The sequence below is a fragment of the Homarus americanus genome, unplaced genomic scaffold (genome assembly GCF_018991925.1).
Source record: "Homarus americanus isolate GMGI-L3 unplaced genomic scaffold, GMGI_Hamer_2.0 scaffold23617, whole genome shotgun sequence".
NCBI lineage: Eukaryota > Metazoa > Arthropoda > Malacostraca > Decapoda > Nephropidae > Homarus > Homarus americanus.
This window is the reverse complement of record NW_024720711.1, coordinates 676,550-696,486: the sequence shown is the minus strand read 5'-3', so window position 1 is coordinate 696,486 and position 19,937 is coordinate 676,550. Positions and strand designations below refer to the sequence as shown.

At 40.8% G+C, this 19,937-nt stretch overlaps 1 protein-coding gene across 3 annotated transcripts in view; it reads left to right on the top strand.

The window, feature by feature from the left end:
- The window catches only part of LOC121860707 (ribosomal protein S6 kinase alpha-3-like), a gene marked incomplete at its 3' end in the record, with an annotated part of 99,364 nt that overhangs the window by 61,107 nt on the left and 18,320 nt on the right, over positions 1-19,937 (top strand). For 2 of the 3 annotated variants that reach the window (XM_042358008.1, XM_042358005.1), the window contains 1 exon segment: positions 19,049-19,177. In XM_042358008.1, coding sequence (XP_042213942.1) covers positions 19,049-19,177 — 129 coding nt within the window. 3 annotated transcript variants of the gene reach the window in all.

The following is a 19,937-nucleotide window of genomic DNA, read 5'->3' as shown; positions in this document are numbered from 1 at the left end:
CATCTACCTTGGTGACCGCATCGACACACACACACACACACACACACACACACACACACACACACACACACACACAGTATCACGTGGTACGAATATAATACAGTGTTCCATGTAACTTAACTTGCTACAAAGAATACAATTTAACAGATATACACCAGGTTAGGATAGGTTAGGTTAGGATCGGTTAAGGTCGGTTAGGATAGGTTAGGATCGGTTAGGATAGGTTAGGATCGGTTAGGATAGGTTAGGATCGGTTAGGATCGGTTATTTACTTCGAGTACGTCGTTTTGGGGTTGAGTTTAGATATATATGAATGTGTAGGTGAGGATACGGGGGTCTAAGAGGTCGTGTGGCTGTCGTGGTGGGGTGGAATGAATCATTTCCCCAGGTGTGAAAACTCAATTTAACGCTGTTAGAGCAAGTTTGTGCTTCACTGGTGTGTGGGCGTGCATGAACGGGCGTGTGGGTGTGCTTGAACAGGCGTGTGGTGACGTGAATATAAGGTGAACATTGGTGTGTTTGATGGTTGTTGGGTAAAATATGTGAGCGTGTAGGCGTGTATAACAGGCGTGTGCGGAGGTGGCGTGGGGATTCAAGTTACATTGTTTGTCTGGGGTCTCGTTCACGTATGCAATTAATTCGATTAATTTGTTGTGTCCTAAGGTTTAGATGGATGCTAAATACCCAACCTATCCACGTGTGTATCACCTGTGTATTATTACCTTAAGTGGTGTTGTTATTCCGGACGGTCGAGTGTGAACAGATGAACACTGAACATGAGAGGCGTTGTGATCACCAGGTTCAGTTTGGTCCCAGTTATGAATTTTTTCACATGTTGGTTTACACTGGTGTTACCTATCAACTATAGCATGACACACACACACACACACACACACACACACACACACACACACACACACTGTAGATACATATATTTATCTCTTCTCCGACTATGATATATTTCAAAATGTTGCGTAAAATAACTACTTTAATTTCCCCGTGATATATTGCCCGACTTTTCACATTAATAACAGTAAAAATGACTAAACGTCGCGGGTTTAGGAAGCACGGGGAAAAATATTACATTAAAAAAACGAATAAACAATAAAACAAATCCTATTAAGATAAATTTTATAACTAAGAAATTTAAATGAAAAGTCCCATTTAGACTTTAAAGGGATTATGGAAGGTAAAAAAAATAGTAATAAAATATAATAAAAGACACGAGCGTTTAGGTTAATGATTCACGCTGGGGTAATTTGTGTTAATGGGCTCGTCATTCATGGTAGTTAACATTGCGTGGTTGAGTGTGCTCGTGAGTCGTGGGTGTGACGGCGGCCTTACTAGCTTTACCGTCACGCTGTTGTTCTTCCACCGTACAAGCTTTCTTCACCTAGTGCGTGTGTGAGAGAGAGAGGCAGGGGGGGGGGGGGGGGGCTGTTTATCCTGTACCGTCTGTATGATGAAGTAAAGATACAGACCCCCCCCCCCCTAAAACATACAACTCAATCCGTCTAATTTCTTCACAGTTTTATAATATCACATCTATAGACAGTGATGGACCTGCTAGAATAAGACTATTTTATTTCTGTACATTATTTTTCTCATTGTATCTGCTGGCTTGCACGTTATTTACACCAACAGGCTACAGTGATCGTACTTAGGTGTAAATTTGGTTGGTATTGTCCGAAATTGTATGTTTAAATATTGCAAAGATATACAAACATTCAATTATAATAACTGCTATCACATCGCATTCCATAACATAAGGTCGGACCAGTACAACTCAGGTGTAAATGTACTTACGTGTTTTGTGATTTGTTTAGCATTACGCGGCAGGTTTTACTGTTCATTTCTTTAAAGCTCTTTCTCGTGTTACTCTGTGTTGAGGGTACTCCCACTACACCTCCCTCATACAGCACTACCTGGTCTCCTGCTGGGTGTGGACACTTGTGAAATGGATTAATGAATACTTGGTTATAAAGACACCTCGATGTGGTTTACAGAAGAGATATATGATTAAGTAATGAAAGTCTGGTGTGTGTATATATATGTACAGGGGTGTTTTACTGTACGTTAGTTTAAGCGTTCAAATACATTATACACATTAAGCTGTATTACTCTAGCAATTACTTAAACATTGACTTTTTTTTAAACTTGAATGTGTCTGAAAAGTAAGACGAGTAGCCTAGAATTTTTCCTCATCCACTCATCCTCTTATTTATTACCATAATTATATCATATGTTTTTACTCCTTATATTTAAATACTTTAAATAAACAAAAAAATATTCCCATACCCTCGCACATGTGTTTCTGTGGGTTAACCTTAGTTGTCTTTTCTTAGCTACCAAACCTAACGTAACCTAACCTAACCAAAACGAAATCAGGAAACCATGTGTATTCCCCCTGTTGTATAGATATGGCTCTCAAGATCCATAGGAGAGATTTAATTATAATCCCAAAGAGGAAAATAACACAAGAGGCCATTTACAATATTTTATAAACGCCAATGACCCGTAGTTGTGTCTTTCGAGGGTTAACTACGCAGGTGGTCTTCCAATTTGCATGGTTTGTTATCCTTGGACGGTCGAGGTGTTAGCGCAGTGTGAGGTGACCTTTACTATGTATCGACGACTATTGTTATTATACTTGATCTTTAGTTGAAGATATTGCTGTTAAAACATATCTCTCTCTCTCTCTCTCTCTCTCTCTCTCTCTCTCTCTCTCTCTCTCAACTTGCATAGATCAGTTAGACCTGTTTACCATGTGACGAAACCTGGCTCTACCTGGCCATGTTCAACACACCTTGTAACCATCACAGCCTCTGTTCTCAAACATAAAAAGAGTCTTGTTGATATTACAAGTCTGTGTTTACATTTTGATCACGTGAATCAAAGGTCAGAAGGATTATTATTTTTTTTAGTCTGCCGAGTGATTGTTGAGTCGTCTTATATCGACTGGTTTGATGTGTTTGTGTGTGTGTGTTGTGTGTTAATCTCACGGCACAGAAGAGTTTAATCAGTGAGATAAGGTGTAAATATTAACATGTTAATTAATATAGCAGGAGTGAAATGACATTGATAGCCACGGGTTAATCTGTGTTAATTTTCATGTCTAATTTACGTTTGTTTTTATGACCCGTGAGGTAATTTACTGCAGATTAGGGGCAAATATTGTCGCTTGTATTGGTGCTTCTCCCTTGTACTGACGCTTCTGAGTATTTTATTATACTTTATTATATACATTTTCACTTATTTTTATTCAAGGTTAGGTGAGGTGAGGTGAGGTGAGGTGAGGTGGTAGTCCCCAAAACACGATATCCCAGTGCAGTAAACACCTGTGACCACATAATTATGTTTCCGTATTACTGAACCACACTTGTGTGACCTGGGCAGGTGTTGAGTCACTTGATGAGTAGGATATGGTGGAGGGGGGGGGGGTTATTTAGTTAGTGTAGTTAAACATGAATGAGATTCTGTAACTATTTCACAAGGTTGGGTGATGACAATGTGCTCTGGAATCGACTCAAGATAACACTGGTTGTGACGTGATGGTGGGTGTGACGTAATAGTGATTGTGACTTGATGGTGATGATCTACAGTAATTATGGTTATGATATTACATTAGTTATTACGACATAGTGATAGTTGGGAGTTTGCGTACGTGATTGGTTTTGTCGAACGGTAATGGTAGTTATGACGTAATATTTGTTTTTCTTTGAAGAATTAATTTGTGAATACAGCTGTGGTGACGTCATGATTGGTTTGGCGTGAGAGTTTGGTATAGTGTGGTTGACGATGTGTAGTACACTGGGGTGGTCAGTGGTCACAGGTCTCTCTGGCCATGGTGTGTGGGTGACCAAATCCTCCATGACCTACTGATGTACACACACACACACACACACACACACACAACCATACATGGCAAGATCCCTGTAAGGTTTCCCGATTGATCTGAACTAGTATCATTAAACAACAAGCCTCCAGTGTCCTCTTTAAGCCATATTACTTTCTCTATCCTGAGATCCTAGTACGTGTGTGTTATTTAACCTGATGTTGGTTTAGCGTAGGTCAGGGTATGTTAATTTAAGTTTGGTTGGGTTAGGTTAAGTAATTGTTTGTTTGGTTATTTTCCTCTACATTCACGTTACGTTGATCCTCAGATGGGCTTCCCATTTTTTGTGACGTAAGACCCCCCCCCCTTTTCCTTCCCCTCCGCTCTCTCCCTCCCCTGCCTGCTCCCCCTCCATTCCCCTCCCCTCCCAAAGAGCATAACAGAATCAAAGACAATAACTATAATCTTTTGTACCATCTTAAGTTCTTGCCAAGAGGACTCACAGGAGGACATTATCTATATAGAGAAATAATTGTAATTGTAAAATAATAATAATAATAATAATAATAATAATAATAATAATAATAATAATAATAATATTCTTGTATGATCAGAAAACATATACACTAAAATCACCGAGCTTATTTATTTTTTCGTGGTGACTATTCTCCAGCTTGAGTTTATCAGCCATTTACTGGAGGACTGACAGCAAACAAAGTGGAATAGACAGTAATCGGACAATAAACAGAGTGGAATAGACAGTAATCGGGCGTGAACGAATGGTGATGACGTCAATCAGTCGACCATATGTCAGGGCAGGAGGGAGTTTTTGAAATCCAGTCGGGTGTCACAGTCTAAAACCAGTGGGAGAAAGTTAGGTTAGGTTAGGTTATGTTAGGGCGCTAGGCTATGTAAGGTTAGGTGTGTGTGTGTGTGTGTGATGGTCTGAAAATCCAGTGCACCCGAAGGTCTGTAGAGTGAAGCGAGTTGCCTAAGGAGTGTGGTTGGTGTGCTGAGGCGACCTTGGACGGGGCTAATAGTCAAGAATAACAACAGACTAGTGGAGTGGAAATCGAGGGGCTACCTGTTACACTTGTCTTATAGTCTTTACCTACGTCTGTGATTACCAGGACTACTTGTACGACTACTTCAGCTACACTCCTCCCCCCTTCCCTCTCCCACAACCGCTATAGTGCCATCTCACTCTCATTGCCGCTAGAGAAAGTGATGCCACGTAACCTTCAGGCTGTCTCGTCATTGTTTCCTTATTAGTTTATTCCGTGTCATTTGTTCCATGTCACTTGTTCCGTATCACTTGTTCCGTGTCACTTGTTCCGTGTCACTTGTTCCGTGTCACTTGTTCCGTGTCACTTGTTTTAGCTAGAAGGACGCTGTTGAAGCATGAAAGGGGACTATAAACACTCAATAACTGCGAGAAACGTCCTTGAAACTACACAGAAACTCGAATTAAAATGTAAAAGAACGTCCTGAGCAGAAGAGACGCGGTACACGATAGGAAGTCCTTGAAAACAAATATATCTTGGTATAAAACTGAAGGAAAACAAAGTCGACATAAAAGCTGAGAATGAACAGGAAAATAAAACTGTACCATTTAGTGAGGAAGCAATAAAAGGGTTGTGAATCTCTCAGTAGCAGTCAGCCAGCCAGTCAGCTCTCTGCTCCACAAATCGCGCTAACTGGATTTTCTGAAGCCCCTCTCACTCCCCGTCCTCTCTCCCATCCCATCCCCTCCCTCTCCTCCTCCTTCACTCCCATGCCCTCTTCCTTCTACAAATTCAAACTTAATATCATTAGTATTATAACCAGATCCCATTGGACTTTCTTTGTCAGTAAGTTCCTTTCATTTCCAGTTTGTGTGTGTGTGTGTGTGTGTGTGTGTGTGTGTGTGTGTGTGTGTGTGTGGTAGACTATGAATACGTACACTGGTAGAGATGTGTCGCCGTGTACGTGTGTTCGTCGGTGTGTGACCTGGTTTGACCCATATGGCAGTGGGTGACTTGTCCGGCCGGTAGTGACCATCGTGTAGCTGTTGGACTCGGGAGCCGTCTTACCTCGTCCCCGCCCTCTCTCTCTCTCTCTCTTCTCTCATTCTTGTGTTACTCGTCGTGGTTGGTGTTGCTGTTGACGACGGACCTCAGAACCTGTCAGACGGGAGGCAGTGGGATAAGTTCTTGTCGTTCTTTGGTGAAATAAACGACAGTACAGACGCCCTGATAAGTGATTTTAATGGTTTCGTTTCTATAAGCTGTGACATTCGCCCACGTTGAAATTTAGAAAAAAAAAGACTGTTGTTGCATATTTTCTAGGATATTTCTCCTGTTTATGATGGCTATTATTATGGTGAAAAATAGAAATTAGTTCCACTGAAAACGATAAAGGGGAGAACAAAAAGGTAAGAAAAGACAGCTGGCAACACGAAATCCAATTGTTTCGTCATCTGTTTCAACGTAGTCAGCTGGTCGGGGGAATCAGCTGACTTCACCCACACACTACACCACCACCTGCTGACACCTCCTACCTGGGCCCGTCCGCTGATTTAAATATTACTGTCTTAAGTGACCTGATCATAACATTCAATGAAGTGTGAAACAATGGATAAATTTAGCGAATAATCAGTGGTCTTAATTGTGTGAGTTACGGCTGTGTTTACTACCGTTTGGCTCACTGTTTGGGCGCTTATACTATAAATCATCTACCATGGCCACTAGGAAGAAGAATGGTGTATTGAACCAAGTTACTCCTGTCAGGCAACCATATAAGTTTTCCAGTTGTGGAGATTATGTGGAGTTAAACACAGTCGAACTTTTGGGGGATTCAGAAGTGTGCCACTACCACTTGTCGTCGTAGAAGTTGTTGAATCTTTAAATACCTGTGGCTTACCTGCACGGCAAAATCTGGTGGATCCCCGGCCAGCCCCAGCGCGCCTCTAGAGTCTCTATGGTTCCATCTAGAGTCCCGTCAGGTCCGTCCAGAACCCCACCGGACCTGTATAGGACATCACCGGGTCCACCTAAAACACAGTCAAGTTATCCTGGAAACCCATCAGGTCAGGCTGTTATTACCTCCAGTCCGCCTAACACGTCATTGAATCAGTATAAAGTCCCAACTAATCCAAGACCCCCTCCGCTCCCCCCAAAGAACCTGCTTGTTCTGCAGGTAACTTCATCCGGGTCATCAAAACCTCCGCCATCACAGTCAAAGGTTATGCCTGGGTCCTCCAGAATACCCCCAGGACCTTCTACAACTCCATTAAATTCGGGAACCTCGTCAGGAGCATCTAGAACTTCTTCAGGAACATCTGGAACTTCCTCAGAACTATCTAGAACCCCGTCAGGAAATTCTGGAACCTCGCTAGGATCATCTAGAACTCTATCGGGAACCTCTGGAATTCCATCGGGAACGTCTAGTACTCCGTCAGCAAATTCAAGATCTTCGTCGGGAGCTTCAAGAATTCCATCGGGAACGTCTAGTACTCGGTCAGCAAATTCAAGATCTTCGTCGGGAGCTTCAAGAACTCCATCGGGAGCGTCTAAAACTTCTCCTGGGCCATCAAGGACTCCTTCGGGACCACCCAAGACCCCACCGGAATCATTTAAAGGTCCACCCAGGACCAATGTCATGCCACCACCGAGCACCCAGCACAGGGCAGCACCGGTGCCATGCCATACCTCGACTACCTCCACTAAACCTGCTGCTTCTCGATGCGGGGGCACAGCATCCATGCCTGCCAGCCTTCCGGAGGCCGTCTCCAAGCCTGAAACAGAGTTCACGCGGGCGCTGGGAGCAGCCTTGGCCAAGGTGGACGAGCAGCGGGGCTTCCTGTTCGACATAGCGGTGCCACTGTTGCGGGAGGAGGACGAGCCGTCTTCCCTTCCTTATACTATACTCAAGGTGCTCACTATTCTCCGTGTGTTTTGTTGTGTAGGGTTACGTGCTGCTTTATATGGTTAAATTTTGACCTCATAGAGATGCATGTAAATGACCTGTTGACCTTTTAGTGCTACGCATAACTGACCTACTGGTTTCTTAACGTTTCACACAGCTGACTTGTTGACGTCTTAGTGATGTACATGATTGACATTTGCCAGGTAACTGAAGTATTGATCCCATTTTACTCAAAATACCGACTTCTTCAACCCTCGTTGCTTTCCGTAACTGAGGACTTAATGGTGCTTCTCCTGCCTGACTATCAACCCCGGAGTGTTCACCTCACTTTTGAATCTCGGAATTTTCCCACAAAGGACGACATGTATCGTGATGACTCGAGGGTGGTGGTTCATGTGTCTCTTGTCAGTCAGGAATAAATGGAAAAACACACCTAACGCAGACCAATTATCTTTCTCTAGTTGTCGAAATACATAAATTCCTACAGATGATTTAAAGCGGACAGTCCCTCTCCAGCACATCATTATCCATTAGCAGTTACAGCAGAATCGGTACAGAATAACACTGCTCTCAAGATGATGAGGTGGGAGCGATAAGAGTTTTTATATAGGGAGATAAGGCACATGGGTGGCTCTCAGCTGAAGTGTGTGTGTTGATCTCTGTTTGGAACGAGTGAGGTTGACGCTGTCGGGGATGACTGTGAGTTACTCCTGCTACTGTGCGTGGGTCTGAAGGTCTTAGTCTAATGAAGTGTAAAGTGAGAAATTTTACACATCAGAACTGAAAGTCTTAGATTAGTTGATATGTAATTGTATACATCCAAACATCTGTTCACATAAACACACACACGCCTGACGTCCTTCTTACCTTCTCTGCATCTTTAAGCATATCTACGATCAGGAAGCATTTGGCATATATAGTACGTGGTAATAACATCTTTTATTATGCCATAACGTGTATAGCCCTCGATAAGACTCTCCCGTAATGGTAAACTGGCGTGTATTTTTGACAGCTATGAGATGGTAATTCACCTTGATGTGACAGCGTGTATCCAGGCTACGTTATCAAGATCCTAAAGGCTCGTGTTATTAACGTTTGTTGTTTAGGACAATACTGGGTTGTCGCTCTTCATAACAGTCTTAAGAGTAAGTTTAGTGTTTTCTTCATCTCTTCCCTCCTCCCTTGTGTACTCAGGGAAAACTCTCTCTGTCTAAAAATTATTGTTCAGTAAAGAGAGAGAGAGAGGTGTGTGTGTGTGTGTGTGTGTGTGTGTGTGTGTGTGTGTGTGTGTGTGTGTGTGTGTGTGTGTGTGTGTGTGTGTGTGTGTGTGTGTGTGTGTGTGTGTGTGTGTGTGTGTGTGTGTGTGTGTGTGTGTGTGTGTGTGTGTGTGTGTGTGTGTGTGTGTGTGTGTGTGTGTGTGTGTGTGTGTGTGTGTGTGTGTGTGTGTGTGTGTGTGTGTGTGTGTGTGTGTGTGTGTGTGTGTGTGTGTGTGTCGTCATTACGTCCTATAAAACTGGAAAAATTTGATAGTTTCTCGTGGGTGGGGGTAACTCGTTGTGTTCTGGATCCTTACCCTGGTTATGGCCTCTTTATACTAGGGAGAAAAGACAGTCTCAGCGGACATTGACAGCTCATACATCTGTCTTGCTTCTGGTGGTTACGGTGATGGCAGTAACGGTGGTATTTAAGGTTTTGTTAATCATTTAATATTTACATTTTCGGGAAGTTTTATCTTGTCACCAGTGTTCAAGTAATCTTTACATCTCGGTATTTAAGCTTCAGTATTTACTTAACGTGAGGAGTGGCATTTGTGGTACCATGTTTTTATTTTATTTTTTTAATTAAAACTCTAAGAATACATTCGGGTGTGTCTAGGTGTTTTAAATGTCTGGAAATACAGGTCTTATAAATGTTATAAGTTTTCTGTTTTGAGACAATAGTTTGTTTTTACTTACACACACACACACACACACACACACACACACACACGAGACAAAACGGAGAACCCCCTCCCCCACACACACGGTGCTTCGAGGTAGAAGAGCATAGGTTAGGTTAGGTTAGGTGAGGTGAGGTGAGGTGAGGTGAAGTGTGTATAGTTAATGTGTTGTTGTCTGTAGGATAGCGAAGTGTAAATATTGTACAGTGATGTGTTCTAGCAGGGGGCCGTGTATTGTGGGATGTGTAGAATACGTTGGTGAGTGTATTATAAATTGAAGAAGTGTAGTGCTTGGCTTGTGTGTGTGTGTGTGTGTGTGTGTGTGTGTGTGTGTGTGTGTGTGTGTGTGTGTAGACAGTCGACTGGAAGGTGTTGAAAAACATGTGCTTGAGGTAGACAGTATAAACATTGGGGTCAGTAGCGTACTTACCTTGATAAAGATAACAGCAGCAGTAGGTTAAGGCCGCTGCTCTATTTACTCTTATCACAAGCACCTGCCAGAAACATTTACTAAACCCGTTGTTTTGCTTTTCTGACACATTGCCTTTGATCTTCGGACACCGTTTACTTGCATCCTGTGAAGCTGTTATCCTTTTAATAACGTTACTGGTACACAACTATGGTATACTTTTCGGCGGGTTTGTTGTCTATAATAACTCAAACATCTTTACAACACTTACGGCTTATGGGGTTTAGTGTAGTATAATTTAATTCATACTAAATAATGTCTAGTTAAAGCTTTATGTTACTTGTTAAGACAGACTTGTTGCTTGGAATTAGTGAAGATTTATTGCTCTTAACCTATACCTCTTGTGGTTAATAAATACCTGGTACACCTTTTGCTTGAGGTCAATGAATCATTCTTGACCTTTTCATGCCCACCAGCTGTGCCTCCCAGATATATACAACTGTTTCTCGCTATTTATGAAAAAAATTGTGGGTTTTGAGGATATGTCTTGTACTGTACAGCTGTTCGTGTGGCCTATTGCGTTGTTCATACATAAGCTTTATTTGCAATTCGTAAAATGTATTGTGCTTTCAAATATACCTTATGACATCACGTGAAGATTAGACACTCCAACATATTTTACCGGATAATGAAACCACTTAACGTTACCTGGGAAGGGGGGCGTTAAGTTAGGTTGGTGTTAGGTGAAATAAGCTGGTGTGCCTAATCTTCATGTGATCTACCATGTAGCATACAGATGTGTTAGTTTACTGTGGTTACAATATATATCTGGTGCTCTCTTACCCCAGGTGGGAGAGAATGAACTTGGTCTTCGAGTATCTTGTCACAGTCGTCCTTGAACGCAATTTTCTCTCTTTATGAATTGTATATCAGGATACGTCTTCAAGGTTGCTTCTTCAATATCTGTGTTGTCTTGCGTTACCTCGTGTTATCGTAGTGTGTGTGTGTGTGTGTTAATGTCAAGTCCCAGTTTTCACATGATCACCTGACACTCATTTGATTATTAGTATCATCACCAGTGTCATGTCATAATCCTTATCATATCATTACCAATATCATTTTATTACTAGTGGTCATGTGAGTTAGTGTCATGTCATTAATGTCATATCACCCGTGCCGTGTAATTTTTACTGTCATAGGATTATTAGTGTCATGAACTGTGTCGTGTAATTGCTCGTGTCATATGAATTATAAGTGTCATATCATCCGTGCCATATGATTGCTACTGTCACATCACCAGGGACAACGTGTGTAGCGTGATGATTGTTCGGGTGAGGGGAGGGGAGGGGGGAGGGGTAGAGATGAAAGAGGGAGAAGGAGAGGAGGGAGAGTAGTCGAGAAAGGGAGGGGAAAGAGAGATGGGGGATGAAACAGGGACAAAGAAGGGGGAAGGGGGGTCGAAAAGGGATTTGGGGAAGAAGGGAGTGTCGTGGGAGCTAACGTGGTAATAACAATAATGTATGCTGTACTGTATATCGCCTGGGGAGACAACTGTGCGGTGTTGGGTAATGTTTAGTGCTGTTGGTATTAGCGTTCGTTCTCAGTAAATACGGGTCGTGTTGTGGTGGTAGTGTTTTTTCCTAGTGACCATAAACGAAGGAAGGAACCCAATGACTCGTTTAAGATCCCTTTAGTCAGTGACGGGTTAAGACTTTCGTAGGCCTTAGGCACCTCCAAGATATGGGGCCCCATTTGACAGCATATTCACTAATAACACAAGCTAGTACCTAATTATAAAATGTGATGTCGAAAGAATAAGATTCAGTGATGTTTGCCATGAATTGAGTAAAAGAAATTGGGTTAGATCAGCTGTTCTTGTACAGTACAGGTACAGAAATATATTTGTTTACAAGAAGCACAGCTAGCTGGTTGACACTAATAGGATTAAGTAATAAATAAATTGAAAAAAAGTACCTCAGTATCAATTTAATAATAACCTGTAGAAAAAGGGGAAGAAAAGTTCTCATTTTATTTTTCGTAGGCCCTAGGCACTGTGCCTACTGTGCCTAATGGATAATCTGGGACTGCCTTTAGTGTTCTTGATAATTTTGTCTACAGGTTCTTGATTCCATAGCTTTAGCTGATAGTCCTTTCCATAGGTCTACCAGCCACTGTGTGAAGAAGTATTTTCATATTTTCGTTCTGCATTGGTAACTTGGCGAGCTTGTAGTTACATCCCCTCGTGTTGTTGGTGCGTGACATCACAAAGAAATGTTATGGCCTATCGTTTTACATTCCTTTCAAGATTTGGAATATTTCAGTCAGAACCTGTCCCGTTGTGTCTTGTCTGAAGGGTTGTTAGTTCTAAGGCCCTCAGTCTAATTGAATAATCGAGATGACAGTTGTCTGTTAAATGTGGGTCGTATTGTGGTGGTGGTGTGTATTGTGAAATGAGTCCCAGAGGCCTGACTGCCCTTTAGGAACAATGCGGAAACATCACACTTTACATTAAGTCCTTTTTTTCCGTACACGGGGAGGCAGTGTGGTCGGCATTACACTTGGCCACCTTCACTTCCCTCAATTATAAAGTTAAGGAAACCATTCATGCCATTCACAGTTGGGTGGACTGGGAATGCCTCGGGATCAAACCAGTCACCCTTAGGACAGCAGGTGAATATAGTATACCCTCGGCCGCCATGCCCTTTTCATCACACTACAACACATTATAACTCTTCACAAAACTGTTCTACACCACTTAACCCAACACTGTGGATCACCACAATCATCACACCGCATTTCACTACACTACACAACAAAACAATACAATCTCACGTCAATCACTACGTGTTCCTTGTGCATTTATGGGCCCGTGTGTGTTTGTCATGTTATGACTGACATACGTCTGTTTGCTAATGACACATCTTGGTGCCTACGCCATGCTTATCACCCAAGTGCGTCATAGCATTAATTGACTGGTCAAGATAAACCCTGAAGTGCCTTCTCACAGCTTACAGAAAGTATCTCTGACCTAGACAGAGTGGCGTGAAGTTTGATGAGGTGTTGACCTGGTCAGAGGACAACACAGCAGAGGTAAAGGCTTCGGGGGTATATGCTACTATTTAAGTGTTGTTGTGCCTACTGTTGCCACGGTCTTTAAAGCTGCAACTCTGCCGCACCCGCATTCGTGTTGAGTTCCATCGTCTATATATAGAATATTGAACAACTGCAATATTCTGTATGTGCGCACAGTGGTATATTTTGAACAACAGTAGTGTGTTTGTCGTTTGAATATTGAACTATGACTCAAGTGTGAGGTAGAATATTCAGCCTGAGTTTGTATGCATGCTTTAATAATTTTGTAACAGCAGTGTCACGTTAAAATATATAGCAGCAATACCAACACAATGTACAGTACTTCGTGGGTGAATATCAGCAAAGAGCAAACACTCGCGAGTGTTATCTAATTAAGATAAGTTTACGCATTAAATATTGCATAAGTTTCGTGTCCATGAGCCAAAATATTTTCGGTAATATGTGTTTGTATGTTGAAATGTTAGGCGCTAGCAAATATTAGTGTTCGTTGAAGTATCTTTCATAAGAAGTAATTAGCCTGTAAGTATTCAATAAACGTGACTGTATCTACGTTCAAATGATGAAACAACATTGTGTGTTTGCACGCGAAATTCCTGAGTAACAGAGGTATGTCTTTTGGTGTGAGGTTAATAATTATATAATCTTGCGTGAAAATATTGAATGATAACATTGTTTCAGCGAAATTATGGAATAATTCCCTGCCGTCCGCTGTTTCCGCATCCAGCTTCATGAGGGACTCAGACGAGGAAAGCCCGTCAATATTCCTCGATAACATTTTATTAATTAAAATACCAGTTATATTTTATTTTTATTCTGTAAACACTAAAATTACCCTTAATATACCTCGGTAAGTTCATGATACATCCGTTGTATTTTTTTGTAGGCGTAGTTATAATGGTGGTAGAAATTTCAAGATCGGGCAATTTTTAAATTCGCTCTAAGAAAACTGTCATCAGTTATGATGATATCTTAAGCAGGGAAGATCCGGCGCTTTTACCCGTAATAAAGATTATTTACTCCAAGTCCGGGTCTTATTGAGTAGGGCAAGTCAGCGGGATGAGATGCCAATCATGCCACACTTGAATGGATAATGGACAACCAATTGAATGATAAGTGCAAGGACCATTGCCAGTTCATTGCACCACAGCACCTTCGTATAGAGTGTAATTACAGCGAGGGATATATATAGCTGTCGTATGATCCAGGTGCAGTGGTGTGGCTTGTTCATAGAGGAGGGTGTTTGTGTAGCGAGACAGTTGAGGTTGGCGTTTTCAGTGCATGCAGGGTCTTCTGCCTTTGATGACGTCACATCGCACCTTACATTTAAGATTTGAGCAGTTCAGGGGAACTCGTAATTAAACGTCACCTCAGATGACTATCGTTTGATATCTCCCCAAAATTTTACTTTTATGTAGTAAAAACTACCAATTATGAAATATTTCGTAATTATATATATATATATATATATATATATATATATATATATATATATATATATATATATATATATATATATATATATGAAAAGGAATATGTTGAAGCCCCTTAGCTTTCCTCTTTATTCAAGAAAAGTTTGGAGGAATTGATTTTTCTTTCTTTTGTTGTTACAATTTTTCATCCTAAACATGAACCAACACTGAAGCCTCACCTTGCATTGGCTATTACCATTACACTGGGCTGCATTTGAAAAAAAATTCATGAGGTGTGGGGTTTCTTAGCTGATTCTTTATGTATTTTGCGTGCTGATTCCAAAAATGCCATTCATTTTGCCCAATCAGGTCAGATTTTTATGCTATGGGAATTAAGAAAAAATCGAAATTCTTAAATATGATGTCAAAATTTTTATGCAAAATATATCATAAGAAATGTAACCACAACACATAGGACCAAAATATGTCAACTACATAGATGCCTTTACAGTTAGACATGCATAAATGGCTGTCGCAGAGAATTTCTTTGGTGGTTGGTGTCTGGGGCGTCCCGTTTCAGACACCAACAGTAGTCGGCGAGCATGTTGATATCCCAGCGACCCTGGTACCGCTCCTCCATTACACGGATATCTTGATGGAAGCGTTCTCCTTGTTCCTCACTCACATCACCACAGTTCTCTGGAAAGTAGTCCAAGTGGGAGCTGAGGAAGTGCATCTTGATGGACATGCCTGCACCAAGAACTTTGTAGCTCAGAAGTAGGTCCTCAACAACTCGTTCTTACTCTGGACTTCTGTAGTTGCCAAGAAAATTGGAGACAATAGACTAAAAGGCATGCCAGGCTTTCTTCTCATTTACATCCATGCTGCAATCAAACTTGGGATCTTTGAAAAGCTCTCTGATCTGAGGGCCATCAAAAATTCCTGCATTCAGCTTTGCCTCACTGACTTTTGGAAATTTTTCTTTCAGAAAATTGAAAGCCTGGCTTTTTTTGTCCAGTGCCTTTACAAAGTTTTTGAACAGACCGAGCTTGATGTGCAGTGGCGGAAGAAGAATGTTCTGCGGATTCACCAGAGCATGGGCAACAACATTGTGAGAACCTGGAGTAAGTCCACTTCTTGCAGGCCAGTCACGTTGCATGTAGTGCTGCTTGTCTGCTCGACTATCCCACAGACAGAGGAAACATGCCATGTGCCACCAGATGAAAAAGAAATTTAATTGTGAAAAAATATATGTAAAAAAACACGGACATATACTCTTTTCCTTTGCGTCACGGCGGACATTTAAAAGCCCGGCGAGCACGTGGGTGTATTTAAATGCATCGTAAGGGCATTAAAACTGACCGAAATCCTTTCTGTGAGGCTTGCCAATGTCTCGGATGATTTTTTTAATGAACGAATATGAGGACCCCATTTTGAGCGAAAAATGCCAATATTTTACCTGAATCTCCGCTTAAAATGCTATAGCACAAAATTCTGACCTGATTGAGCAAAATGGATAACATTTTTGAGATCAGCATGCAAAATACACCCAGAAAAGCTTAATAATACACAAACCTCAAAAACTATGCAGGGCAGTTTTATCATTCAACTGGGAGGCGATTTATCTTAAATAAGATAAACCAGCCAGTCAAGCCTTTCCTAACCTAACAAACCTATTCTGTGGTTAGGTTAGAAAAACATAGTTTGAATATCTATAATACAGGGATGACCGAAACTAAAATTTTACCCAGATTCGAATGAATCACACCAAGTACCACGGGAAAACCCAGATTTCTGGTCAAAAACCAATTGGTAGTGAAACTGCAATTTTCAACAATTTTGCTTTCATTGGTACCAGATATCAAAATAAGTACTGTATATATTTTGTTTAATATGGCCAGGGGGCCCACCCCTCGGCTAGGGAGTTTAAGTAAAGTTAGGTTAGTTTTCTTTGGTTGGTTAGGTGGTATTATTGGAATGAATAATGTTGTCGTTAGTCAGTATCTGTGTTACCTCTATTACACTATTCAGGTACAGTATTTAATACTGTACAGTATGAAGAAGTGTTTAAACAGCAGTGATTTCTCCAATTTGTTACCCAAAGAATAATTAATATTTCATTACTCAAAATTCAGTACCTAATCTGATATATTCTGAGTAATTCAGTCAGGTCTTGACACTGAGGGTGGTATCACTTCTCACTGCCATGCAGGCCAGAGGTTCATACACAAAGAAATACATCATATTCATTAACAACTATAAATGTATAGAGGTCAGATTCATATGGGTAATGTCACTGTTCACTGCCATGCAGGACAGAGGTTCGTACACAAAGAGATGCATCATATTCATTGACAGTACATATACATATATGTAAACACACACACACACACACACACACACATATGCATACATATATACATATATACATACACACACATATACATGTACATGTACATACACACACGCACACATACGTACATATACGTCGGTCAGATTCATGTGGGTAATGTCACTTTTCACTGCCATACAGGACAGAGGTTCGTACACAAAGAATGCATCATATTCATTGACATTATATATAGGTCAGATTCATGTGGGTAATGCCACTGTTCACTGCCACGCAGGACAGAGGTTCGTACACAAAGAAGGAAATACATCACATTCACCAGCAGCATATATAGGTCAGTGGATCGAATCCAGGTAAAAAAGTCACAGGAAAAAAAGAAAAGTTAACTATCGAATTCTCACATTTTTTAAGGTTAATATGTCAATCAGTTTCAGTAACCTAACCTAACCTAACCTAACCTAACCTAACCTAACCTAACCTAACCTTTATTACCGGCCACCATAAATTAATTGTGACTTTTTTTCCTAGCCAAAATTGTGACTTTTTTTCTGTAACTTTTTTTCCTGTGACTTTATTACCGGCCACCAATTTGGGATAAACAGCAAGAATGTCCTCAAGCACACCTGATTCAATGAAGTAATTACATAGTTCAAGATACAATAAGTCAGGTGGCCTGAAGTCTTTGACAGTGTCACATTCAATTATATAGTGCCAGATGTGTCCTCGCCTAATTCTGGCCACGACTACATCACATTGTCTGGTTCTGTCCTTATGCTGGCCATACCGGTACCTCTTGTTACAAAATTTGTCATATTTACTAATGCTACAACTGTCAGGTCTCTCTGCATTTCTCACTTCTTCTAGATCAGAGTTCATGATTCTGACTTGAATGTTTTTAATTACAGCATTGGACAGACCAAGGTCACGGTCAACATTTTCTTTCTTACATGCGTCATTGGCCAGTCTATCAGCACGGTCATGATACCTGATTCCAACATGGGACGGAATCCACACAAATTCGATACGAAAGTTGTTCTCATTGACAGTTATCACATTCCTTTTAATATCACATGCAACTTTAGACATAGAGCCTGACGGGCTGTTCATTGATTTCAAAGCACTTTGAGAGTCACAAAATATCGCCCCACCTCCATTTTCTTTGAGGTAGTCTGTGGCTAAGTAGGTTCCAGTTAGTTCAGTTTGTGTTGTGCTGGCCCAGTTGTTCAGCCTTTGTTTGTTTGACACTATCATCTCTTTTTCTTAATATATTACAATTGCCAGCCTGTTCTACCTGTGTTTGTCTGCACAGAACCATCAGTAAAAGCATAACATTCACTTGATTGAATACTCTCTATGTGTCTGTTAATAGTTTCTAGTGTGACACATCTCACCACATCGGTGTTTAACATTTGCTTACTACCAACAGGAGTGTAATTAATAGGAACTGATATGTCCAGCCAAGGAGGAATGGCATTTATAGGTTCGTCTGGGGTGATTGGGACATTCAGTTTCAAGAGATCTGCAACACTTTTATGAAGCCACGCCCCAAAGAGAGTCTTTTGTGGAAGGTTGGCAAGATGGTCGGGATTACTTAGATAGAACATCAACTCAGTTTGAGCTGTAGTTTGAGAACCATTGTTCTTCAAAACTTTGACACAAAACATGGTATTAAGTAGGGCTATCCTCTCAGATAGGGAGGGCAGTCCGAGCTCTTTCCTCATGTTTACAATTCTGGTTGATTTTGGGCAACCTAGTATGATGCACATGGCTTCATTTTGCACTACCTCAAGGCTGTTGAGTTGTTTAGGCGGAATAGTCACAAGATGGAGAGCATGATAGTCAACTACAGAACGAATGAAGTGAAGATAGAAATTACGAGCATAGGTGATGTTAATTCCATAGCCCTTGCCAACAAGGGTTCTGAGGGGTTTAATGCGCTGCATTAGTTTGTCACGAAGGTTGCTGACAAAGTTTGCATCATTCACACAAATTCCAAGATATTTATAGGAGCTAATCTGATATAATACCTTTGTGATACTGTTAGCATAATAATGGTGGACTAATAGTAACAATATAATGTGGTATTAATTTTTTGTTTTCCCAACAGGAAGCAGATGGTGAATGCAATGGCACCCACGAGATTGAGCTATGCGAGATTATGCCTGAAGGCCACGAGAAGGCAGACCCCAGCCAGTTTGAACTCCTCAAAGTCCTTGGCCAAGGATCCTTTGGCAAGGTAAATGTACTTTTAGTTGTGGCAGGACATAGTGTCATGATATTTAAAATTCCTGTAGCATAAGAATGTCTGGAAAGATTTTTGTAACATGAAAATCATAGTACAATTCAGGTACACTCTCGCTAAAAACTTCTCGAACGCTATACACACTATGGAGTTTGAAAAAATGAACGAAGAATCTGAAACTATTCTAAGTTGACTAGCCCCATTCTGCTCATTCTCACATCCATCGTACCCAAGTGTTCGAGAAGTTTTTGTTGAGAATGTACATTACTGTACAGTACAGTACAGTGGCTAACACCAGAAGTTGTTTGATTTCGTTTGATTTTGCAAATTCCCACCATATAATAACTAAAGTTACTATAATAATTTGTTTCTGGGGTACTTGGTAGCTATAGGTAAACCCATTGTTTGTGTTATATGAATTTACATCCTCAATTAGAACAAGTTTTTGGGGGGGATTTGAAAGTATTCATGATTTGTACTATTGTAGTGAAGGTGATTGGCTTTGCATTTCTGAATTGGAATTTATACAAAGATCTTGTGAACGTTCATTTGAATATTTTTTGTATACAAATTAATTAAAATTTTGTATATGTTATCACCATTGATTGTGTGGAATGCAATAAATATCCAGGATACTGATGCTTCTAAAGATCAGTAATTTGTGATTTGATCTAAGGAACAAATTAGATATGTTGGTTATCAACAGCCAAGCTACAGCCCAGAATAAGTAAAATATCAACATATTCATAATTTT